The sequence below is a fragment of the Eubalaena glacialis genome, chromosome 16 (assembly GCF_028564815.1).
Source record: "Eubalaena glacialis isolate mEubGla1 chromosome 16, mEubGla1.1.hap2.+ XY, whole genome shotgun sequence".
NCBI lineage: Eukaryota > Metazoa > Chordata > Mammalia > Artiodactyla > Balaenidae > Eubalaena > Eubalaena glacialis.
In genome coordinates this window covers 86,712,869-86,739,778 of record NC_083731.1, presented here as the reverse complement: position 1 = coordinate 86,739,778, position 26,910 = coordinate 86,712,869, and the positions used below count along the sequence as shown (strand labels likewise).

The following is a 26,910-nucleotide window of genomic DNA, read 5'->3' as shown; positions in this document are numbered from 1 at the left end:
AAAAGTATAACACAATCTTGGGAAAATTAGGTTAAGACCCTTGAAGCACTTTGTAAGTATGCTTGAATCAGGTGTGGATCTGCACGCTCATTGCACTAAAGTTTGGTTGGAGTACTGATTGCTGAGACCTCATGTGATAGGGAGGCCGTGCAAATAAAATTGTTGTTTTAGGGATGGCTAATATTTGGATAGGTGTGGTAACAGCATTCTGAGTGCAGAGCAGAGCACAAACTTCTGATTCTTAGTTCTCCACCAATATTTCTTCACTGAGAATAGCCAGGCCTCATGGGGACCTCTGGGGAGGTAGTTGAAATGAAGAGTAAATAGGAGTGAGGAAGGGTTTTTGAAGGTCAGCAAGCTTATCTTAGATTTCGGAGGGATCCCTGCTAGTCCTTTGAATGAGGGAATGAGATGATGAAAGCTGTGCTAAGAAAACTCTTTCTGGCAGTTGAATTGAGGTATTTCGTTCGATCCCACTGGGACATGGTGAGTGAGTCCCTGTTTGTACCAAGCATCCTACTGGGTACAGTTGTGCAAATTTGGGAACAATTCCTGGCTCAGGAAACTTAGTCTGGGGGAGTCAAGAAACTGACTTAGAAAAATCTGACTTAGTAAAATGTCAGTAGCAGAGTTGATCTCAACCCAGATTATTATGGGGTGGCTGTTCCGTGTTGCCGGAGTCCTTCCACCGCAGTAATGGATTCAGTTTGTCATGATATTACACCACTAAGGTGGATTCTGTGATTAGCATGGGGTACATTAAAGTCTACCGCACATCACCGGGATCCTGCTGTATCATATAAATTCAGCTGAATTTTAAACTGCGGTGTTTTGTATCCCTATTTCTGTATTTGCTTTTTTCTAAATCAGGTTTCCATCCAGCCTCCTTTTGGCTCGCCCATCTTCTGCTTCACTCTCACCACCTCCATATCTTCTCCTAATTATACCTGGTAATGGTTCCTTCTCTAAGATAATTTTTTTTCTTTCTTCTTTTATAAATTTATTTTATATATTTATTTATTTTTGGCTGTGTTGGGTCTTCGTTGCCACACGCGGGCTTTCTCTAGTTGCGGTGCGTGGGCTTCTCATTGCGTTGGCTTCCCTTGTTGCGGAGCACAGGCTCTAGGCACGCGGGCTTCAGTAGTTGTGGCACACGGGCTCAGTCGTTGTGGCACACGGGCTTAGTTGCCCCGTGGCATGTGGGATCTTCCCGGACCAGGGCTCGAACCCGTGTCCCCTGCATTGGCAGCAGATTCTTAACCACTGCACCACCAGGGAAGTCCCAATAATTTTTTTTTTTTGTCGTTCATGTCCCTGGCACTTTGCTCTGCACTTGTTTTTATGTCAGTCTTGCCTAATCAGAATTATGGTCTACTTGAAGATATAATCTGTACTTAATTTATTTATACATCCCATGTTACTCCAAAAGATGATTTGAGCATGTTTCTTTCCTATTATTGTATGTTGCCCTTTGCTGAGGTGGTGGACATTTGATCAAGGAGGGTCAGTATTTTATGAGCTAAGAACACACATGACCAACAGAGGAGTTTCTGTGGTTTTTTATTTATTTTTATCTATTTGAAAGTCCTACAAAGATAAATCATATTTATCGAGTCAACTTTATAGGAAAAAGAACATGAAGTTGAGACCCTTCCAGTACTGAGAAAGTGTTGACACAAAACATATTAGATGTAAATTAAACATAAATTGCTTTTCTGTAAATATGTACGTGCTACCTCTTAAAATCGATGTACGCCTTAAGTGTAAATTTTCCTTAAAATATTGGTATTTGTGATATTGGGAATCTGTATTTTATGAAAGAGCAACGGCTGCGGTCCTCTAGCTCTTTATCTCTCAGCAGCTGTGTCCAGCTGGTGGTCCACATTCCCCACTACTCCTTCAGTGAATGGAAACATTTAGGTCAATATTGATATAAAACTTCATGAACATTTTCTCTTTCAGCTTTGGTTCGCCTTTGTTAATGGATTTTCTGGGCAGATTTTATTTGAACGTTGGTGCATCGGCTTGTACAACGTGGTAAGCCTTCTCCATTTCTCTCTGATGGCATGCAGAACTGCACTGTTTGTGTCTGGGAAGTGTATCTAAGTCCCTCATCTGCATCCATGGCAGGCAGCATAAATACATATTTAGGGCCTTTGTTGCTGCCACACATCCTGCAGAAGCCCAGACTCTCCACACATGGTTTCAATCATAGCAGATCATTCTTGAATAACCCCATGAAATTATTAACCCATATATCTTGAAAATAGACCCTTGTTACCTCCTGACTAAATGCCTGGGCAACATTTCGATGTTTTTAGCTCAAGAAAAAAATTTCTGAACTACATCTCAACTCATTCCATTCCTTAATTTTATTTCTGAATTCTTAAACGTACGCGAATATACAGTATGTAACCTGGTGACCTTTTTGTCCTTCTTAAAAGCGTATCTGTCCTTGTGGAAGAATGTTTTCTCCCACAGTTAGTGCTAAAATAATGAATTCTGACTTCCAGCTCCCATGGCGAATGGTAATCAGCTTATTTGGTATTTTTCGTGATTTTAGAGTTCTGTTTTCATTACTTGACTGTAATGAATTCAAAAGCTAGAAATAAATATAAACTATAGACTAAAATGACTGTGTAGCTACTTAGTCTTTTGTTTTACTGGCAAGGGATGTAGCTTGGTGCTGTAGAGACCCGAGTATGCCACATTTCTTGAGTTGTACTCTCACCACTGTTTTGGACCCTAACTCTGACATTCTCTGCCCTGGGGGAGTTTATACTCTGAAGCAGCCATCATAGGTAGGCATAGATGGAAGTTACCAGACATACAATAAAATAAATCGTGGTGCTGTAAATATTTACAATTTGTATATACATTCGCGGCTGGATATTCAAATCATCCATCTACTCAGACTTCCCCCCCCCGACACACCCTTTTTTAGTAGCTGCTCTGCTAGGTGTTATGTATAAAATGCTGCATACAACACGTTGCTTCAGCCCTCTATAGCTCGACAGGTTAAGAGGGTCACACGTGTAGACTAAGATGCTGCCGAACCAAGTTCAGATCTCGGGTTTAGACAGCATTCATAAGATGGTAACTGTGTTACTCACTACAAAGTACACTAGTACATTTGTTGCTAATAATTATGCCCCAAAAGACAAAAGTGACAGGTGATGAGAGCAGGGCTGTATTGATGGCCGTTTATCACCTATGCTTGAAAAGCTACTCTGACCCCCTACCACATGGAAAGGGGCTCCAGGGCCTCCCCTTGGACAGATGGTTAACTTTGCAGGACTTAAAAGTGTTTTGAGTAGGTTAAAATTATGTGACCGTTTAGGGGGAAATATACTGACTGCTCCATAGTGATTTAGTGTTGGAAAAGGCCAACCCGGACCCACGTAACGTACTTGTAATTAGAAGGCTGAGACCTAGGAGGCTATGTTTAGCGCTAAGGACTGAAATACATGTCACTGGTTACGCAATGAATGGATTTTAGCCCCCTTTTCATGCTCAGGCAGGAGTGCTAGGTTCTTTCCTTAGCACTCTGCAGTCTTGGGCAGTTCAGATTCATCCAACAAACCCATATTGAGTGCTATTACACATCAGATGCCGATAGGCTGTAGGATGATGTTGGTCAAATATGGTCCCCAGACCACTTGCATGAGAAGCACCAGGATTTCTTTGAAGATGCAGGTTCCCGAGCACCATCCTGACTTAACAAAGAGTTTCTCAGAGGTACTGAGAAGCAAAACAAAAATGTAAATAAAACTTTCTAGCAGTGGTTACCCACATTAAAGTTTAAGACCCACGATGACCTCTGATCCCTAGGGTTGGGGATATGTTTTATACCCTTTGTGTTCTCCAGATGAGAGAGACTATGGCAGCAGGGAAGTGAATTCCCAGGTGAAATGGCCCTGTGACCACGGGTGCATGGTACCACTGTGGGAGACGGTCACCAGGGAGTGGTGGCAGAGTTGGGACAGTCAAATCCAGTGGGGTCAGAGGGTCATTGGCCTCCACAGTCAATCAGTGGAAGGACCAAAGCTTTTGAGGACTTGGAAGTCTGCCCCCATAGCAATTGTCTTGGTAACTTTTGTTTGAAATAAATAGAAACTTAGAGAAGAGTTGCAAAACAGAGTACAAAGAACGGTATACCCAGACTCATCGATTATTGGCCTTTTGCCTACCATTTGCGTCTCTCTCAAGACACGCACACATGTGCATACATAGGCTCGTGTGCACATACACTCCAACACGTATATTTCTGAGCCAGTTGGGAGTCAGTTAAGACATCATGCCCCTACTGTTCATCCTTTAGTGCATAGCTGGACCATTCTCTTACATAACCACAGTATAATGATCAAAATCATAAAATTTAACATGGATACAATACTACTATCTAATTCGTACTACCCCATATTCCAATTTTGTGATTACTCTTCTGTTTAGCATTTGCTTCCACTCCAGGTCACTCCACAGAGACCCAGTGCAAGAGGTAGTTTGTGACATCTGAGACATTGCTACTGACCCCTCTTCTGGGCTGGAGTCTCCCTTGCCTTTTTTTTTTTTTTTTTTTTAACATCTTTATTAGAGTATAATTGCTTTACAATGGTGTGTTAGTTTCTGCTTTATAACAAAGTGAATCAGTTATATCCCTTGCCATTTTCTTCAAGCAGTATTGCTTTTTTCCTTTTCGGTACTTAACGCTTCATGTTTGATTCCCCAAGCCAGCTAAAGTAGAAAAAGTCATCGTTTCTCAGTCTAATTCTCAGAGCAGATTACATAGCATTGAAACTTCTCCATCTCCCAAGGTCATGAATCAGTGCCATCCTATTAGATGCTCATTATATCCATAGTCAAATTTCTACATCATTTTAGGTTATGAGTAGAATGAGACTACAGAGGCTACCAGTGACAAAAGCTACCATGATCAAATGGATTTCAGCTACATTTTATCCATTTTTTAGTGAAGAGATAACTCTTTAACACTGTTTCAGAAAATATATCCTCCTTAATCTTATCAAGCCAGCAGAATTTGAAGAAAACTGAGCCAGCCTTACTTATAAACATAAATATAAAAATTGTAAATAAGGTGTCAGCAAATAGAGTTCAACAATGTATCAAAAGAATAAAATATTTGACAAAGAAGGATTTATTTCAGGAATATAGGAGGCTCAAAAATTTTAAATGTTTCTAAGTATCACTGTATCAGCCAAAAAAAGAAGAAAAACGTGATCCCATCAGTAGATGGTGCAAAAGTCTTTGAGTCAATTCAGCTGCCAGTTCCAAAATAAGGACTCTAAATAATATAGGAAAGAAATAAGTCAATTAACTATAATGCAGACTATTTATTAAAAAAACCAGTAGCATATTGCCATAAATGGTAAAATTCTAAAATGATTTCATTTTAAATAAGAAATTAGTCAGGGATTCCTGCCATCACTATATAATTCAGCATTGTTTTGGAATTTTCAGCAACTGCCAAGAAAATTAAATAACTATTACAAATACTAGGAAAAAGTAAAATATTTCTGTGCTTATACAAATATGTGCACCAAAAATGGCCATGTTAAATATGTTCATATATGACTGTACATCTAAAAAACCCAAAACATACCAGTAAAGAAATACTAGAATTATAAGAAAATTTGATAAGGTGGCCAGATTCATAATAAATATATAAAAACCCATAGTTTTTTTCTGTCCTGGCAATCACTAGCTTTTTTTTTTTTTTTTTAATTCTAACAATGAGCACTTAGAAATGCAAGGAGAATAATAATTCCTTTCAAAATAGCAATTAGAATTATACATTGCATAGGAATAATTTTTATAGTACCTACATGAAAAACACCCAAAATCTTACCTAAGTATATGCAACAAGATTTAACCAAATGGAAAGTCATACTATTTCCTTGTATGGGAAGACTTAGTATCATAAAAAACTTAGTATCAACCCTTCCAAAATTAGTATATAAATTTATGTGATTCCATATAGAATCCCAATGGATGATTGTTTGGGGGGTGGGGGGAGAAGGGAATTGCATAAAATGATATTAAGGTATGAATGGAATTAACAGGCGTCTAAGAATAAATATGCAAAGCATGTTTAAAAAAGACCATTCAGAAAGGTAGACTTATCTGAACATCTGACTATACTATAAAGCTGCCATAACCACATCAATGTGATACTGACAGAGAACTGGACAAATAAGTCAGGGAACTTAGCACTAAAGTTGGTGGTCCAGGGAAATGTACATTTTTTAAAAGTAAGAGTCAATATCTTTAATTTTTCAAGCTGGAGAGTATTAAATAGAATATAACAAGCATTGCAGGGAGAAGATTGTTGTCCTTTCTGAAGGGAGAGATAAACAATGGGAACCTTTTCTGAAAGCAGCCAAGCAGCATCCTCTAAAGTTTAAAATACATGTATTTTTTTACCCTTACAGCCTACTTTTGGGAATCTTTCTCATAGAAACAAAAGATAAAGGATAGGGGCTTCCCTGGTGGCGCAGTGGTTGAGAATCTGCCTGCCAATGCAGGGGACACGGGTTCGAGCCCTGGTCTGGGAAGATCCCATATGCCGCGGAGCAACTGGGCCCGTGAGCCACAATTACTGAGCCTGCGCGTCTGGAGCCTGTGCTCCGCAACAAGAGAGGCCGCGATAGTGAGAGGCCCGCGCACCGCAATGAAGAGTGGCCCCCGCTTGCCACAACTGGAGAAAGCCCTCGCACAGAAACGAAGACCCAACACAGCCATAAATAAATAAAAATTAAAAAAAAAAAAAAAAGATAAAGGATAGATGTTACAATACGTTCTAGGTGTTTATTACATGATGTTTGTGGCAACGAAGAACTAGAAATAACATGAATGCCTGTCCATAGGTGATGGTTGAAAAACTATGATCCATCCATACTATGAAATATTATGTGAGCATGAAAAAGGCTGCTTCGAGGTCAAACCCAGGGTACTTGGGGACTTCCCATGGTGTATTGTTTAATGAGAAAAATAAAATGAAGAAAATGTGTTTGATGTCTTTTTCTGTAAAACAAATAATGATCCTGAGCAGTGTGTGTGTAGAGGGGGAAGGGGTATGCTACAAGCTGGGTGAGAAATCTGGTAGGTTGTTAGACTGGGGATGTGATGGGGGAGAGGATTTGAAGTGGGTGGAAAGAGGAAGTCAAGTGAAAAAAGAAAAAGAAAAAATAAAGCTGGCTGTGTAAACAGTATGCAGATAGCTTCTTTAACCGAACAGTGAGGGCAAGTTTATATACTGAGTATGCAGAGCTTTTGAGATGTTTGTGGGGTGCTTTCCTCTAGCGTTTGTTATTGTGAGATGTGAATGCCACCACTCTGGATCTTTTTCTCCCTGAAATCTGTAGAACATTGACATCCCAGGGCTGTTTTCATCTCCGCTCCCGGGTGAAGATGGAGCTGCTCGTGAGTTTTATGGGCCTCACCCCACCGCAGCTCTACTTGTTTGATCCCAACAGACTTGGAAAAGGCTGACTCCTCTGGCCGGATGTTCAGGCTCCTGGGAACTGGTGTGCAATCAGAACTCTCGTAGAGACACACATCCAGTTCCCACGGCCCTGAGAGCTTGCTGGGCTTGTGGGTACAGATTTGCTTGATGCTGATGCAGAGTAGAGAGCGACCCGTGCACACACCCAAGGAGAAGGTGGTCCTCGGGTCTGCCGCACCGCCGGGGCTGGATGACACGCTTGTTCCAACCCTCTTCTTCAGCTATGTCACACGCTATAGAGGACAGGTAAAAGTAACAGTCTTAGGAAGCACCCTCCAAGGGACTTCCCTGGTGGCGCAGTGGTTAAGAATCCGCTTGCCAATGCAGGGGACACGGGTTCGAGCCCTGGTCTGGGAAGATCCCACATGCCATGGAGCAGTGAAGCCCATGCAGCACAACTACTGAGCCTGCGCTCTAGAGCCTGTGAGCCACAACTGCTGAGCCCGTGCACCACAACTACGGAGCCCACGTGCCACAACTACTGAGCCCATGTGCTGCAACTACTGAAGCCCACATGCCTAGAGCCTGTGCTCCGCAACAAGTGAAGCCACTGCAATGAGAAGCCCACACACCGCAATGAAGAATAGCCCCCTCTCGTCACAACTAGAGAAAGCCCACACACAGCAACGAAGACCCAACGCAGCCAAAAATAAATAAGTAAATAAATTTATTTAAAAAAAAAAAAAAAGGAAGCACCCTCTGCCCAAGAGCTCATCATCCTGGGAGGTCATTCTGTCTCCATCCCAGCCTTGTCTTGTGCCGTGTCCCTAGCCAACCGCCATCCTGAACATCCTAGAGCTTCCCCACAAACGTGCTATCCTTGTTTGTGCCTCAAAGCTTTGTGACGGGTGTTCCTTTCATGGAGATGCTTCCCTCTGCATCCCTCCCACCCGCATCCCTTACCATCCTGCCAAATCCTGCAGGTCCAGTACCTTACAGGGCAAAAGCTCTTTAGTCCAAGCATCCTTCCTTGATTCCCCCTCTCCTCTCCCCCAGGAGTGATTTTGCAGAGTGGTCTGTTTTATGTGTTTGTTCTGTGCCTGTTGCCAGCTGCCCCGTCCCCAGCTCTGCAGCAGACGGAGTTCCTAGCAGTCGGGGACCTGCTTCCTTGCCTTCTTCCTCCTCCTGTTTCTAAATCTCTCTTTCCCTGGGGATTATCACAATACCTGGCCCATCATGCATTCCCCTTAAAAGTCCATCGAATGAATAAGTGGATGAAGTACATAGTGCTTCCTGAGATGTGAGTGTAAAATCAGGATGGAAAGTTGCAAATGGGGCCTCAGCCCTCACAGGAAAACACTGCCACACTGCACAGAGCTCACCATGGTAGGATTCTAAGTCACAGCTTGTCTACAAAGGAGGGCAGTTGTTACTGGAACAAGACTTCTTGGCTAATCAAATATTTAGGATGTTGTTTTTAGTGTTCAGTGTATTCATTTTATGCTGATTAGGCAACAGTTTAAACTGGTCTTTTGTTTGTTTGTCGGGAGGGTGTGCGGTGTGCGGGGAGTCGTGAATCATTGAACCTCAGGTTTGGACTCGACCGAGAGTTAAGTCATCATCGCGTAGACCTGAACCACCGGAACCGCGTGAGTGGAAGGGCCTCTGGTGATGGCTCATTGTTGTCTACGCAGATTTTCACGGCGCTGCCCCCCTTCACTCTGGGCATCTTCGAGAGGTCGTGTAGCCAGGAGAGCATGCTGAGGTTCCCGCAACTCTACAGGATCACCCAGAACGCTGAGGGCTTCAACACCAAGGTAAGCCACGCACGCACAGGGCCCCTCGGAAGGCACGGGTGCTGCGTCCTGTCCCTCAGCGCTGGTACCTGCTCAGAGGGGGCGTTCGAAGGGAGGTGAGGCCCCGGGTCTCTCCCGGTATCGCAAGCCCGGTGAATTCAAGCTGCCAGATCGGGAAGGAAGCGTCCATCCCTTCCTGTTCAGTGACACCTTCTTCTTCCCTACGTGGGCCCCCCATGACCATGTGGCCAGCGGCCCGCACGCCCTGGGACCTGTGGGATCCAATCATCCCCCACCCCATAGAGCCCTGTCGCCTGGCACGACCCTCCCTCCATCACTGCCTGGTTCTCAGGGACAGGAAAATGTCCCTTTAGCCAGTGAGGAAAATTGGCCAGAGGTGAACACAGGAATCGAGTCAGGCGTGGGTATTATTTTCAGTCTGGAGGATCAGGAAAGAGAAAACATCTAGACAGACAAGGAGTAGGCAGTCCTGAGATGAGCCTGGCTTAGGTGTTACAGGCGTCCCGCGATCACGAGCGGCTAAGGGGTCTGGTGTGTCACTAACCCGCCAGCCACGGCTAGAAGAGCAGAGGTGAGGGCCCCCGGCTGGAAGTGGAAGTAGGTACCCGGCTGGGTTGGGAGGCAAAGATGCCCACATGCCTGCATCGCTGTGTTTCCATCTCCGGTGTTTGTGCAGGAGGGGATTCGGAGGCTGGAACAGAGGCTCGATGCCCAGCTCAGTTAAGATACCATGTGCCGGTTGTGTGTGTGATTAGCCTGCGTGGACACCAGCCTAGGCTTTAGGGAGGATGCCACGGGAGTCCTTGGTAGAGAGCAATCTCTGAAGCCTTCGTTTTGAGCCAGGTGTCGTGCTTGTCTTCCTTCAGGGCTGCCTCCTGTTTGGGAAAGTGTAACAGGCATGTCCACATCTGGAAAACACACAAGGGGACACTGCTGGTTCTAGTGTGTTCCATGCACAAGGAGACGGGGCTGACTAATTGTATCGGTCCTTGTTCACCATGGCTCTGTCGATGGGAAATATGGCCTGTTTATTCTGCATTGTTTCCGTAAATCGGTGTTTTACAGAGTTTGAATTCAAAGGCCATGTAAGGAGGGAGGCAGGGAGAGGACCCATTAGAAAGGTAGCCGAGCTGAGGATGCTTGGAGACTGACCTGCAAGCATTTTGAAGATCTGGGGGCGGGGGGACGGGGGCATACAGAGGGCAGGGAGAAGATAGGGAAAAAATGAACATTTGAAATAGGAAAATCCCACTGTCTCATAATTTCTCATTATTTTCTGTTGTCCCGTCACTACTTAAGACCCAACTATATATATATGACAATTCCCAGAACAATCTCTAGATTGTTAAATAAATTCAATCTGGCTTTAGTAATTCTGTCATCTAAGAGTTAAAAAGATGATTGAAATGCATTTATGAAACTATAAGTTAGAAGAAACTAAACTTCATGTTCTTTTGTTTGACCTTTCAGGTGTTAAAGAGAATTTTTAAATGTGAATGATATTCATCTAGATCCTAAAAACTGAAAAATTGAATGGGAGGGATTTTAGGGGGTAAAACAAAAGAGTGAGCATGCTGTGTAGGGATTTACATTTTAAATGTTTTTCATGCTTTCAAAAGTATGGCTTCAGTCTCTTCATTAACAGTTTGACCCAATACCCTTTCTCTGGATGACTATAAAATGCGGTCTTTCTTTCCGTTCTAAAGGAAATGGATCATCATTTATTTTTTGGATGTGGATAGATTGTATATTGTCCTGTTTATATGTGAATATCTCTTTCGGTCTTTGTACTAGAGTAATATTATCTGGAGATAGCCCAGTCATTTGTATGTAAAAGTAAGGAAATTGGGGTTTTTTTCCGCCTTCTGGAGCTGGGCATCGCAGCCAGCATCCCTGACAATGAGGGGCTTGTTGAGCTACACAGAGGTCAAGAGTGTGGGCAGCTCCTGACTCCCTTGGTTTGTTTTCCCTTAGGTTTTCTGGGGTCACTGCATCAACGCCTTGGTCCACTCCCTCATCCTCTTCTGGTTTCCCATGAAAGCGCTGGAGCACGGTAGGTAATGGCTTCAAGATCCAACTCTCAGCAGGTAGCTTTGCAGCCCCTCAGTGCCAGTTGCTCACAATTTTTTCCCCCAGTTCTGCAGACCCAGAGATCACGGGAACAAATTTCAAAAGAAAAACATACGAAACATCTAGTGAGAACTAGTCTCGGCTTAATAGCTTGTAGGTTTCACCCATTCTGGCTCTGAGAACCCATTTTCTTTCCAGTTGCCTGGAGAGTTTAAATACTAGGAATTCTAAACTTTATTTTTAATAACCATTTGAGTCAAGGATCTTGAAGAAAAGCACTGTCCTACAATGAAACATCGATGCCTCTTGTCCACGAGTTTGGAATTTTCTGTTAATTGCTTGGGCTTTCGTTTTCCAAGCCTGACATACCTCTATGCCAAATAACTCAAATCTCGTGAGAGTTTTATTTTATGCCCAGTTTTCTGAAAGTCTCCTTTCCTGGGCATACACTTTTCAAGCAAACGTTTAAAGCTTGCTGGAGGACTGCTTCTCCCTGTTGGTTTCAGTCTTCCCTAAGCTGAAGGAGGGTGTATTCGTTCATACTTCTTAATACATCCAAAGTGTGACCTCTTAAAGAGACATACCTTTTAGTCTCAAAAAGTGAAAATGTATTACAAGAATGCTACTCTTTTACCCCTCTCAAATCATAATAATACCCCTGGGGAAAATTACTCCAAATGTTGACTAGACAAGGCCTTTTATTGTACAGAGAACCAACAAATATAAAGTTTCCAAGCTTCTTTGTTTCTGTCAGTGTTTTTTTGTGCTTCAAATGGACATGATTCATCCTCACTGATGTGCTTTAACCTGTCAAATATTGACAAAGAAAATGCATGCACAACAAAAGTGTTATACCCTATGACCTTTTCTCTCAGTTTCATCAGATGCCCTTTTCCTTGAAGGGTCCCTAAGTCTCTAAATCAGAAAATACAATTTTCTGCTTCCAGCCCCACCCCCAAAGGGGCATTCTGGTGGAATCATTCTCTTTGAACGATAAAGCTTTCCTGTGATTCATCTTCACTAATAGTGGATTTAATTTCTTTTGAAATGGTTTTGTGAGTAAGGGCTTACCAAATATAAGAGTGTTGACTGTGGTTTGTTTTAGAAGCTCTGACAGTTTGGTGATAAAGCAGCCGTCATTGTATCAGGCTGGGCTGGGGATGGGAGGTAGTGTGTCTTGTGTGTCTCCTGAGCACAAGAACGGGTTTGGCAGGTGTTCTCTCGTCCCGGAGCCCAGCCTTTCGTCCTTAGGAAGAGACAGGCCCCTCACCCTCTTATCTCGGCATTGACTTTGTCCCTAAATATGCAGTGCTTGCCTTTGGACTCACGGAAGTTTTGCAAGATGGTCATTTCCTCGCCTGCTTCAGAAGGAGCTAGCGTGGCCCGTTTTCAGCAAAGACGATGGTTTTCTGATCCTGAGTCATGATTATGTGCTTTGAGATTGTGGTTTGTAGTTTATGTTGGGATCATTATTGTTTACCTAGATTCCATCATGTAAATCCATTCATTCTCCTAATGTGGTCTGTGTTTAAAAGGGGATAGAATCCCAAGAGTCACTAATTTACCTAAGAGATATCACCAGATGAATTTCAAGTTGGTTTCTATCACCCTTACCTGCTTCCCTCAGATTAGCAATTTGCCAAGCAGCCAAAAGAATGATTTTTTTTTCCATCTTTAAAATCATTATCACCATCATTGTCAGCATCATTATTTCATCATATGGCTTCAGCATAGAGGTTTTCTTTTGGTTGTGTTGTAAACAGTAACCTTTTGAGTGAAACTGTTGAAGGTGAAATAAATAGCAAACATTAAGCATATTTGGCAAAGAACAACAGGAGGCCAGTTGCTGTTCTTGGTCACTAGTTGATGTCCTCTAACAAATGGAATGAATATTTTAGGATTAATTTCTAAATTCTCACTATTAGTATATAGCAAAATGATTATTGTTCCTTAGCGCTATTCATTCATGTGATCCTTATGTCTGAGACACTGTGGTAGATTCTAAAGGTGGTGGGTAAATGAATCAATGCGGGTCTCACCTTCAAGGAGTTTGTAGTCTGGTAAGGGAAGTGGGTAGTTCTCTCGCAAGGCAGAAAATCATTCTCAAGTAAAATACAGGTAAAGTGCTCTCGGATTGTAGAGGGCTGAGAGAGAGATGCCTTTCATTTGGGATGATTCATGGCTCATTCGAGGAGATAATGTGTAGCCTTAGCCTGAAAGGCCAGGCAAAGGGAGATGTGGAGGGTTGGAGGGAAGAGCCAAACGAAGGAGAGCGATTCAAGACAGATGTGGAGAGCTTGAGAAGGTCATCCCTTACAGGGTGGAAGGCAGGGAAGTTGGAGAAGGCAGGTGAAAGCTGGATTGCAGAGGGCTTTGAATGCGATGTTAAGAAATCAGGACTTACTTTGGAGGCAGTGAACAGTCAGAAGAATTTAGATCAAGGCAAGTATTGTGATGAGAGCAATTTCGGGGAAATGAATCCATCGTATCTCGTTAAGGTGAATGGTAGAAGGCAAACTGGTGGCAAGAATCCTAGTTGGGTTTCCGGCTGATCCAGGGGAGCTTAAGGAGGGTTAGACCCAGGGATTGGGAACGTGTTTAGAGAGGAGGGAACGTGTTTAGAGAAGAACTTATTCAGCAAAGTTACTGCAGACCTATGATGTGCCAGGCGCCGAGGGTGCGGTGGACATAAGAGCATGTCTTGCTCTCTGGGGGCTTCCATAAGGTCAGAGCTGACCATCAGGAATCGCACACATAATTGTTTAATGGCCGGTGTGCTGCGTCCTACAAGCTGCAGGGGGAGCTTGTAATACCGGGACACCGCCTAGTCTAGCGGGTCAAGGAAGCATCTTCTCCAAGGAAGTGATACTTAAGTTCTTAAAGGATGAATAGGGGGTGATCCAGTAGGGCCGGGAGGTATGGGTAAAGGCGGGGAGGAACAGCATTCCTGGCCGGGAGCTGGGAGAGCCCGTGGGCAGTGGCTCCCAATGGGGTGGGGGTCGGAGGGCGGGACTCGGGACCTTGTTCAGCCTCTGGTGAGCGTTTCCGGACACTGAGCATCCCTGGCCCTGGACAGTGAACCCGCCCACCGTCACCCTTTTCCCTATCCTTGTGCAACTGTGAATCAAAACACGTCTGCACACATTTCCAGCGTCCCCTCTGGGTCTGCAACAGCATCCCTAGTCGAGAGAGCTGTAGCATTGTGGGTGTTAGGTGACGGTTAGATCACCAAAACCCAGATGGGGACTTTTTTTAGTGAAGGGTTTGAGGTAGGAGAATTACACCATGGGACTTGCCTCTGAGGAAGATAAGACGGCCGTGTAGAGAAATACATAAGGTCTGGCAAGAGCATGGGTTTTGTGTGTTTGTTTTTTCGGGGGGGCGGAGAAGGAAGTCAGAGGTGAAAATCGAGAAAGCTTGCAAGTTTGAGAAGAGCCGGGATATGGCAGCTGATTCGATTACTTATGTGCTGATTGTCCTAAATATAAATGCGCTCCTGTTACACTTTGAATCGCCCCTTAGAAGGATGCATTCACCCTGCTCCCAAAGAAGCGTAGAAACGTGACACCAGTTTGAGACAAACTGGGGCACTTTCAGAGTATGGGGACCCTGATCTCACAGAACAGTGCCTTCGGGCCCCCCCCCCTCCAGCCCCAAGTCCTGCTGGAAATTTTCCGTCAGACACGTGCCACACTCAGAGCCCTGAGAGGATTTGCTCGACCAGGGGCTGAGGTCTACAGAGCAGCTTTGTTCCATTGTTTCATGCTCTGTGGACTGTGTCGTGGAGATGGTGGATTTTACCAGGAAATTCTCTCTGGTCTCCATGGAGACAGGCTTAGGTACATGCAGTGCTGGTCACTTCCCAGCATCATTGTTGGGAAGAAACGTTTCTAAGAAGGTGTGAGCCTGTTGTTCATTCCTTAGGAAGCTTCCAAGAATTTTGCTTTGCTTATTTTTGCGTGGTTTTGGATAGAATTTTCAAAGCAGTCCTTGGCTGATGGAGTTGGTGATGATTCATTTCAAGTTTCAAAATACATTTTTCCACTCCAGCAATTCCGTAAATCAGATTTCTTCCAACCATCACAACCTTACGCTCACGGCCACGGCTGGCCTCTAGCTCCCACCCTTTGATCTGAAACATGATTTTAGGTTAAAACCAGAGACATCACCTTTTCAGGGACCAAAATTCATCAAGACCTTGGTGTCAGGCCACACTCGGGCTTTCCATTGGTGTATCCAGTCTGCATATTTGAGCAACCCTCCTTGAAGTGGAATTTGGTTATTGGCAAAAGGCCGTAAAATCCGTTTTGATTTAAAAAAAGGAACTTTTCAGATTTTTCTTGATGGAATTTAAGAGGGAGGTGATGGGAATATACTTACCAGCAGAGAAAAATTCCCGAAAAAAAATTGTTCTTGATTCCTCACACGCTATACTCTGGAAACCATTCCCTCCTCTTTCTAGAAGAAGAAGTACCATGTGGATACTTTGAAATACCATGTGGATAATTATTGGCACTAATTAAGCAACAGGGTCTCTGAACATTCTTGGAGAAGGCTATTTTATACTTTTCAATAAATGTGCTACTGTAAGACGAGGCATGTTTTATAAACTGAAATAATAGTGCACATGTATAAAATGAGGTGTAGGGGTACTTCTCTCTGCCTGTGCCATTATTGGGTCATTTAAGCTTGAATTATTTATGACCTATACCTATTACTGTAAACTTGGTTATTTTATATCATGTCAGTTTCACGTTAAGCTAAGTTGGGGCATGACTGCCATTGTTCTCTGAGATTGCAACTTCTTAAAATCAATTACTCATTCATTGAAAAAAAAAAAAAAGATAAGTGAGTGTGTCCTCTGTGCAGGTCAGTATTGGTAGATGGTAGTGCACATAACAGGCAAGGTCCCTGCCCTCGTGGAGCTTACACTGGACAAGGCAGGACTGAACAAAAAGTGTAGCGAGCGGACAGTCAAGGTCAAATGGAGTGCATACCAAGGACCACTAACCTGGTTCCAGCTTTAAGGATTGCCCCCCAGAGGATGTGACAGCATAGTTGAAGGCTGAGCAGGAACAAGCTAGGGAAAGAGTAGGGAGGGAGGGGTTTCAGGTTACGGGAAGTAGCATGGGGTGAGAGGGTGTGACTCCTAGTCAAAGAAGACACCTGTGTGTGGAGGATTGGGGAGCAGGGCTGTGAGACTGACTGCCTTGGGACGATAAACGATGGAGACCAAGGAATCAGACCATTTCCAGCCTGTTGGGACAAGTGAGCCTTTTGTAGTATGAGTTTACTGGGAGCCATCGATGGGTTATAAGCGGAGAACCATGTATCTGATGAATTTTAATGTGACCACACCGGCCGGGATGATAGTTGGCGTCCGGCTGGTTGGCTGTTGTGTGGTCTTGTGTCGTGACCGTGTCAGAGAAGAGGATGGATTAGAGGGCTGCTTAGGTGGTAGAATTGGAAGGGTCTGGTATTGCATTAATGAGTGCTTCCCTAGTCTGCCTCAACCTGTCAGGAGAATTGTACTGTGTCCTCAACCTGTCAGGAGAATTTGCTGTTCTGTCACAAAGCTTACCCGTAAAATACTATATTTTAAAGCATTTTAAAGTAAGGTACGGGAAACAGTAGCCGACATTTTCTTCCCATTGCAAAGTCACTGACCATACTGTGTACCCATTTTAAGATCTAAGATAAATGAAAAAGATCCAGAGACGAACATTCAATGCTAAATGGGACAGAAAAGGGGAGTAGTAACTCCATGTGGCCTCTGCCATCTGGGAAACCCACTGAGAGGACAGGGTAGTATGAACAGTCACAAAATCCTGAAGCATATAAATGAAGTGAATGGAACTTGCTCACTAAAAACGAGAAAGACAGAACACTCTGGAAGCTTCTGGATTTATACAAATGAAACTGTAGCTAGCGTATAAATCTAAATCACTAGTTGCTAACCCCATCACTGTAGTACATTCAAAACCAAGTTTCCAAATTCAAAACGTTTTCTTCTGTTCTGGTTAGTCTTAAACACAGTGAACTAGTAACGTAAAGTCCGCCTCATGTGCCTACAGCACTGTTGTTTGGAAACACAGAATGGGGCAGAAAGGCCATTGCTTTCATGCACTTAAATGTTTCTTACATTTCAGTGTCTCTCTTAATAAACTCTGGGCTACGTATATTTTAAACAGTTGGGTTTGATGTAATGTTGTAAGAAGCGTGAGCCAGAGTTCCCAGATTTCACCCATATAGCTTCTATCGGGAAGTTGAATCGAGGTGTATTAAGGTGGGAATAGCTGCTACAACAAACAGCCCCCAAATATCAGGGCCTTAGTCCAGTAAAGGCTTATTTCTGCCTCGTGTAACGATCAAACGGAGAAGTGCATTGTACATGGGTGTATTGACTATGTTTTCTTATTTTCTGCATTTGTGATGCGCTGATATTTGGGCCCGTGATCCTGGAGAGACTGTGCTCCCAGGGTTGGCTAATTCCTAGGGAACGCAAGCAACTGCCCCACAAGCATGCCTTTGCTTCACAGCCAACCATTCTGGCTCCCACACCCCCAGCCATGTCTGTACCTCACTCTCTCACGCCAGGCCAGTATCCCCTGCCCTAAATCACCCCCGGGCCAAGTACCCCATAACTAGGGATCGACCTAAAACCCAGAGACTGTTGAAATTATTCACACTATCCAGTCCTGAGCTTAAACAGTGTACCTACCCTGCTCTGTCCATTTTGTCCCGTGAAAACCCCAGTAGAGGCTCTGGGCCATGCTCTCCCCTCCTGCCTCCTGATTGACCCTGGTGCTTTCCCATGGCCCTGCCTGACACCCCGTGCGCCCTGTTTCTAGGGATCCGTGAGTGTAAACTCCTTCCTTCACGATCATCACGTCCATGTCTGTGTGTCTTTCGACACCCGATTAAAACAAGCCCTAGGGCTTCCCTGGTGGCACAGTGGTTGAGAGTCTGCCTGCCAGTGCAGGGGACGCGGGTTCGAGCCCTGGTCTGGGAGGATCCCACATGCCGCGGAGCAACTGGGCCCGTGAGCCACAACTACTGAGCCTGCGCGTCTGGAGCCTGTGCTCCGCAACAAGAGAGGCTGCGATAGCGAGAGGCCCGCGCACCGCGATGAAGAGTGGCCCCCGCTTGCCGCAACTAGAGAAAGCCCTCGCACAGAAACGAAGACCCAACACAGCCATAAATAAATAAATAAATAAATAAAATAAACCCAAAGTTTAAAAAAAAGAAAAAAGTAAGCTGAAATATTAAAAAAAAAAAAAAAAACAAGCCCTAGTTATTCTCAATATAGTGGCGCTCCGTCTGTGCAGGGCCCCCGAGTTCACCCTCCGCCTTCACGTGGGGATGGGAGAGAACGGAAGGACTGCTTGCTCTTAACCTTCTCCGGCAGGAAGCGATCCATCACTTCTGCTCATGTCTGATTGGCAAGAACTAGTCATGGGGCCCCACGTAGGTACGAAGAGCCGCGGAATGTCATTAGACTACGCTCCCGGGAATAAGAAAAGAGCCTGTGCCTACGAGGTGGCTGTTTGACATTGGCAGGCAATCGAGTTTACTTTCCATCATCATTTTTACTTCCTTTTCAAAATCTATTTTTAGTAAACAAGAGTGAAAAAAGAGATTGAAATCTGAGTTTCACATCCTTAACTTTATCCAGCAGAAATGTCAGTAGGGAGGAGAAAATCCAGCAAAAGGCTTATATAACCAGGAACTTAACCCAGTGCTGGTTATGAATGTAATTATAATCACTAACACTTGTATAAACTCTACCTTTTAGAAACTCTTTCCAATAGTTTATACCACTCTTTACCAAGAAAGGAAAAAATAAATTTTCTCTTTGTGAATACATAGTGTTGGAAGCAGAAAGAATTGTTTCAGTTGTAGTACAGACAGAACAGACATTTGAGCAAGATGAGTTCTAAGCTTATTTGTAAATTAGCTGTTTGAAACTTGGAAGACATTTTCACTCTTAATATTCATCTAATAGTAGCTGGCTGGCATCATACCTCCTCTGAGCCTCCGGAGTCTTAAGAGGCCCCAAGGGTGAGATGGGGGAATGGAGAGCCTGATTAGTATTCTGGAATCAGGCCTGCTCTGAACTAGTGCTGCTGAAGGTTCTAGAAGCAAAAGGGTGGGAGAAGGAAAACAGGAGGAACTTGGCATCTGCTCTGCAACCAGGATTCTTGGCAGGTGTCCTGATGTGGAGGGAATGGTGCCACCTCCCCTAATTCTCCCGATGGAGTCCTATGTGAGTGAGATACCTGTGATTTTTTTTTTTATAAAGTTTTTTTTTTTTTTAATTTTTGGCTGTGTTGGGTCTTTGTTGCTGCACGTGGGCTTTCCTCTGGTTGCGGCGAGCGGGGGCTACTCTTCGTTGCGGTGCGCGGGCTTCTCATGCGGTGTCTTCTCTTGTTGCGGAGCACGGGCTCTAGGTGCACGGGCTTCAGTAGTTGTGGCGCGTGGGCTCAGTAGTTGTGGCGCACGGGCTTCGTTGTTCCGTGGCATGTGGGATCTTCCCGGCCCAGGGCTCGAACCCGTGTCCCCTGCATTGGCAGGCGGATTCTTAACCACTGCACCACCAGGGAAGCCCTACCTGTGATTTGGAATCCAGGCACTCCACGGATTCTTACTGCACTAAAAACACACATATACGTTCACCCCATCTGTTTTCCTGATTATTAAACCCTGTCTTCTCTGGCTGCACAGCACTATGCTCTAACTTAGTCTTCACATTTTGCTTTTTGTCTGAGCCCTTTCTGAATACATTTTTGTGGTTTAGCTGGGCCATGATGTAATGGGTTTAATGAGCATTTAATTGAAATGGCATCCTTATAAGATGTCATCAACCTAGCCCTCTGGAAGCATCTGAGGTAAGTTCCTTTATGATTCTGTTTAGAAAACGAGACATACTTTTGTTACAAACCGTGGGTTTTCCCACAGATATTTTCAGAGAGCTTTTTGCATGCAGCATTTGGGGTCATCACTACTCACGCGAGGGTCCACGTGGGTTTGTCCCCATTGTTCACAACAGTCTGTTTTAGTGTCTGCGTTTCTAAACCTCATTTGGCTAATCCTACATCATGTCAGTCCCTGGTTCCAACCAGATTTTGCAAATAATGTAAGTCTGGACGAACAGGCTTAGCGGCTGCTTTGGGTCTGAGGGTCCTGAAGCCAAGGCATTGTATCGGCTTCTAAGAGAATGACTGGCTCTCAGGACGCGGCTTCTAGCTCTGGTATTTTGTAATAATACTTTCGATGTTTTTGGCGGCACCATCATTATATTAGGTTTTACACCACATGTGGCCACAGCTGGTCATTCTAAATGTGACTCAGTGCTTTATCCGACAAAGAAGCTGGGAAACTTTCTCGCTCTTTCAGGTTCTTTACTCTGTGGAGCTCCTTCCCTGGACTTTTGGTCCGGCAACGTTTCAGCTCTCATCTGGGTGGATCTCAACCTCAGCCTGCACGGGGCTGGCTGATCTCACACCGTTCTGTGAAATGCCAGCGGTGCTGACGCAACAGGCAGCCTGACCCTCCTTCCCTCTGCCCTAGCTCCGCTGAGCCTTCGTGAGCGAACGCTAGGTTTCCGTTGGGAAATGTTCAGTGTCCTGCCGGTTAACAAAGGTCTGGTGAGATCACCTCTCTCCACCTGTACGTTTGGTGGATCTCTTTAACAGGGACCTTTTTAGAACCTGGTGTGGTCTGGCCCCTGCTGACCTCACCATTCTGGCCCCTGTAGTACTCTTATCCCACACCCCGCCCCGCCCCGTGCATCTCAAGGTTTTGCCCCAGCAGGGCAGGAGTCCACCTCCACGCCTCTAGGCGGGCTGAGTCCTTTTGTGCCTGAACTGTCCTTTCCCCTCTCTCTGCCCCCTTCCTCCCAAACATCCCTCTGTACCACCCCATGCTGCTTTGTCTGCAGTAATCTTCTTCTTATCGTTTACATAGATGGTGGATAAATATTGTCCTGAAGGCTGGCTTGGGGACCCAATTACTCATCTTGGCTTGGGGGTTCTTTTTCTCCTATCAAAAAAATCACTTGAGATTTTAAATATCCAACTAAAATGAAAACAGCTAAACCACAGGAAAGTTGTTTTCCTGAGTGGAGTGATGGAATTGTAACAGTACTGTTGAGATTAAACAAAGTGGGAAGAAGTAATTTGTCAGCAACATGCTTCAGGAATAAACTGGACAGTCCAAACGGGCTTTTCCAGCCTTGAATTATCAGCAAGCTGTATCTTATTAATGCGTTCATCTGCCAGTAATTGTTTAGGACTTTGGATCTTTTCTTCAGGAGGATGTTATTGGCAAGTTTTAACAAGGAATGATACCCACAGGTATTTGCCTCTAAAACAGTTGAAATATAACCTTTAAGAGAATACTGTATTCTGTGGGAATTTCCCCAACAGGGTGGGCAAAGCAATGACTTGTGACTTGTTTAGTGGATGCTGTCTTTTCTGAGGCTCTTGACATGTCCCAGAATCTCAAGTTAGTTTGGGAGTTTCTTCTCCAAGGAATAAATTATCCCCAGGTGGTATTAGTTTCGATTGGGATAGGAGATGCTCTTTCCTAAGCAGAAAACTAAAATGCAGTATTGAGTTATCCTTCCAAAATGATGAGCTGAAATAGTAGGGTTATCCTGCTTCACTAAAAGTTATCTGAAGTGCATTCAGATTAGTTCAAGTGCAAACATATTATTTAATGCCAGTAGCATTTTACTGTCACGGCAAGGTAGAAATTAATGCATTATAAAATTCTAGAAGCTGCGGTTGGAAGATGTCCCTGGGTTTCACTATCTGTTCCTTCTGTTCATGCCAAATTGCCAGCATGGTGGTCCATGGTCTTAAGTGTCTCCACGGAGATGTTCTCCTCACCAGTGAGCTCTCAGTCCCAGAGGTAATCACAGAGTTTGCCCACTTTAAAGGCCATCAAGCGATGGCAGTTGCATCCCTTTGTACCAAGGTCTCACCCTGTTTCTCTGCTGATGGTGTGAATTGAGAGGTCCCACCACACTCTCCTCCTTGGCCTGACCACAGAGGAGGGGGTTCCCTTCATTAGTCACTCTTTTTTTTTTTTTTAATAAATTTATTCATTTATTTATTTTATTTTTGGCTGCGTAGGGTCCTCGTTGCTGCAGGCGGGCTTTCTCTAGTTGCGGCGAGCGGAGGCTACTCTTCATTTCGGTGCGCGGGCTTCTCATTGCGGTGGCTTCTCTTGTTGCGGAGCACGGGCTCTAGGTGCATGGGCTTCAGTAGTTGTGGCTCGCGGGCTCTAGAGCACAGGCTCAGTAGTTGTGGCGCACGGGCTTTGTTGCTCCGCGGCATGTGGGCTCTTCCCAGACCAGCTCGAACCCGTGTCCCCTGCATCGGCAGGCGGATTCTTAACCACTGCGCCACCAGGGAAGCCCCTCATTAGCCACTCTTACTTTGGGGTGTATTCTCTCTACTTATTCCAGCTCCTCTGTTTTCTTTCCTCTAATGCTGTGATTCTCAATCTGGGGGATTTTTCCCCCAGGAGACACTGGCATTGTCTGGAGGCGTTTTTGGTTGTCACAACTGGCATCTAGTGGGGAGAGGCCAGGGTGTTGCCAGACACCCTATAATCACAGGACGGCGCCGCCCCCCAGCCCCCCAACTAAGAATTACCTAGAAAAATGTCAGCAGTGCTGAGGTTGAGCAGCTCCGGGCTAATGAAATGCCCACCCCAACTCAGAATAAAAGGCCAGATCTAAAGGGGCTACTGCTGCTTCCCGCTCTTGTGCCCTGGGTGGTACAGAATCTCTGCCGTGTGAATCTCATTTTCTTTCCACCTATTTCTCTGCTAGAAAGTTCCTCCCCATTAGGTGTTGGTATTTCAAAAGAGTTCTTCTTAGTCTAATTATTTTTCCCCTTGAAGTTGTCTTCTTTTATTCTTTGGGGTCCATTTTTCTAACTCAGTTCATGAAAACGATCTTGTATGACAAAGCTTACAGTTTCTCGCTAAGCGTGTGACCTTGCATGTCATTTAGCTTCTCTTTGCTGCCCCAGTTGCCTCATCTGAAATATGCAGGTCATCATACCATTTCATAGCATTGTTAGAGCATTAAAGAAGGATTACATATATTAGTGTTGTGTATTAGTAATGCTAATAGTCATATATTAGCATCACATATATTACTCATGTAGGTAAAGTGCTTAGAACTCGTGTAGGTATACTCATGTAGGTAAAGTGCTTAGAACAGAGCCTGTCTTATACTTGGTAACATATGTTATCTATTTTCAATGTAGAATTAACAATGTCTAACAGTTTTTTGTTCATTATTTGTATATCCTTAAAATATGAAACACATTCTAAGCCCTCCATATTTAGACAAATGCTTTGTATATTTAATTTCTTTTAGTACATGAATCAACCAGCGTTTGAAATATTACTATCAAAAGGAAATTCACAAGTTGTCAAGCCATAATTGTAAACCTTGGTTTTCAGCTTAGTCTCCTAGCCCTTCTAACTCTTCCATCTGACCAGAGTTTTCTCTAGACTGTGTCAGGGCTTCATGGAGGTAGAACTTCAGGGCCCTCAGATCACTGCTTTTCTCAATTAAAGGGTCTTTTCTTCATTCATGAAAACATAGGATGAGACTGAGGTTAGGAAATCCGTCTTGAGCTAAAATGAACAGGACGAAGCTCTGAAGCTCTCAGGTTTCTACCACTGAATCCCTGATTTAACAGCTAAGAACATGGACCTTAGAATCTTAGCATTTTCTACCTAAAAGAACCTTGGTGATAATTCAGTCATCATTGTCTGTATCTGATAGAACCACCCCCATTTTGTAGGTGTGGACACTGAGACCCAGAACCTAAAATGTTAAAATACTAAATCATGGCAGAGCTGTAACAAGAGAGCAGGGCTGAACAAGGTCTTCTAACCCTCATTACTGGGAGCTTTTTCTACTAACCCAACTCCTTCTCTCCACCTCATTTTTCCAAATATCCTTTTGTCCCTCTTCCTAATAGCACCGTGCTTCACTGCTATCTCTTCTTCCTGTTGTAAATTTCAGACATTGATCACATGGTACCGAGTTTTCATGGGCCACCCTTTTCATCAGTGTTCCTGCATTAATATGACCGAGTGAATAATACCGCTGTTCACCTCGTTACTCAGACCCCAAACCTCAAAATCTCTGTTGATTCCTCCCATTCTTTCTCACCCCCATCCAGATCAAAAACAAATGCTGTCATCTCTTTGTTCAGAATATGTGCCAAAAGCTGTCACTTCTTTCTGCTTCCAACATATGCATTGGCCTGCAGTGTCCACCAGAACTTCTGTAATGGTGGAGATGTCCTGTATCCCTGCTCTCCAGGACAGTCGCCACAAGCCACGTGGCTACTGACTGAGCATCTGAAATGTGGTTATGTGTGACTGAGGAACTGAATTTTTTTAATAACAGCTTTATTGCTATATAATTTACATACCATACAATTCACCTGATTTCGGGGGCGGGGGTCAAAACCACAATGCTAATGATTTTATAAGGATATTACAACGCGGCCAAAGTCACCAGCGGACAACTTGAGACCCCTTCTGTGCATGTGTCTGGCCAGGACTTCCTCTCAACGACAGGAATGAGGGGGCTGCATGGGCTGTTCAGTCTCTCATCCAGTGAGGGCTCATCATCCTGATAGTATTATAGTTTATCTCAAAGGGTCAGCATGAAACCAGCTGCAGCAGGTCAACCCAAAGCCTATCTATTTCCTACCTGGCCGCGCATGCTCCACGGTTTTCATGCTACAAAGTTTCTGTTTTAGATGCTGTTCCTCTATGAGTCATGGCCTCATTAAGTGCAGAACAAGGAGGTGGCTTTGCCTTTTGTCTGATGCCTGTACATAAGGAGGCTGTCCTTGGGCCCCGCCCTGTCTTTCCTGCCTCACACCCAGTTAAATTGTACAGTTCTATGGTTTTTAATATATTCACGTGGTTTTGCAGCTATCACCTTAATCAATGTTCAAGCATTTTCATCACCACCAAAAGAAACTCCATATCTATCAGCACCCACTCCCCGTTCCCACCCAAACACCCTCAGCTCCTGCAACCACTAATCTACTTGCTGTCTCTGTAGATTTGCCTATTCTGGACATTTCACACTGGTAGAATCATATGACACATGGTCTTTTGTGACTGGCTTCTTTCACTTAGCGTAAGATTTTTCAAGGTTCACCCATGTCGTTGCACGTACCAGTACTTTATTCCTTTTAATAGCTCAGTAATACTCAATTGTATGGATATTCCACATTTTCTCTGTTGATGGATTTCTGACTGTTGTGAATGATGCCGCTATCAACATTCATGTATGAGTTTTTGTGTGTTTCATTCATGATTTTATCTGTCTTGGGTGTGTACCTAGAAGTGGAATTGCTGGGTCATATGGTAACTAGGCATAACATTGTGGGTTTTTTTTTTTAATTTTATTTATTTATTTACTTATTTATGGCCGCATTGGGTCTTTGTTGCTGCGCGCGGGCTTTCTCTAGTTGCGGTGAGCGGGGGCTACTCTTTGTTGCGGTGCATGGGCTTCTCATTGCAGTGGCTTCTCTTGTTGCGGAGCATGGGCCCTAGGCAAGCGGGCTTCAGTAGTTGTGGCTCACGGGCTCTAGAGCGCAGGCTCAGTAGTTGTGGTGCACAGGCTTAGTTGTTCAGCAGCATGTGGGATCGTCCCAGACCAGGGATCGAACCCGTGTCCCCTGCATTGGCAGGCAGATTCTTAACCACTGCGCCACCAGGGAAGTCCCTAGGCATAACCTTTTGAGGCACTGCCTGACAGTTTTACACAATGGCTGCAGCATTTTACTTTCCCACCAGCAGTGTCTGAGGGTTCTAATTTCACCACGTCCTCTGCTACCTCTTGTTACTATCTATCTTTTTTATCATAGCCACCCTGGTGGATGTGAAATGATATCTCGTGGTTTGGGGTTTTGAATTTCCTTGGTGTCTAATGACATTGAGCATCCCTTCATGTACTTGGACATCGGTATCTCTTCTTTGGAAAAAGTTCTGTGCGGAGCCATTTCCCACTTTTAAATTGTGTTGTCTTTTTACCGTTGAGCTGTAAGAGTTGTTTTTGTATTCCAGATACAGGTTCCTGATCAGATAAATATTTGCAAATATTTTCTCCATTCCGGAGGTTTGTCTTTTCACTTTCAGGATGGTGTCCTTTGAAGCACAAAAGTTTCTAATCTTGATGAAGTCTAATTGATCTACTTGTTTCTTTTGTCACTGTGCTTTTGGTGTCAAAGCTAAGAAACCATTGCCAAATCTAAGGCCATAAAGATTTAATCCTATGTTTTATCCTAAGAGTTTTTTGGTTTTAGTTCTATGGTCCATTTTATGTATACAGTTCAGAGGCATTACATTCAGAATGTTTGCAGCCATCACCAATAATCTATTCCAAAATCTTTTCATCACCCTAAATTGAAACGCTGTACACTTGCTGCAGTAATGCCTCATTCTCCCCCTCCTCCCCAACCCCTAGCCGGAACTGAATTTTTTAATTGTATTTTAATTAATTTA

General features: G+C 44.2%; 1 protein-coding gene across 1 annotated transcript in view; it reads left to right on the top strand.

Moving 5' to 3' along the window:
- The window catches only part of LOC133076429 (phospholipid-transporting ATPase IB), a 457,024-nt gene that overhangs the window by 300,640 nt on the left and 129,474 nt on the right, over positions 1 to 26,910 (top strand). Inside the window, exons 27-29 of the mRNA XM_061170962.1 lie at positions 1,963 to 2,037; positions 9,157 to 9,279; positions 11,254 to 11,332. Coding sequence (XP_061026945.1) covers positions 1,963 to 2,037; positions 9,157 to 9,279; positions 11,254 to 11,332 — 277 coding nt within the window. The remainder of the gene's footprint in view (positions 1 to 1,962; positions 2,038 to 9,156; positions 9,280 to 11,253; positions 11,333 to 26,910) is intronic.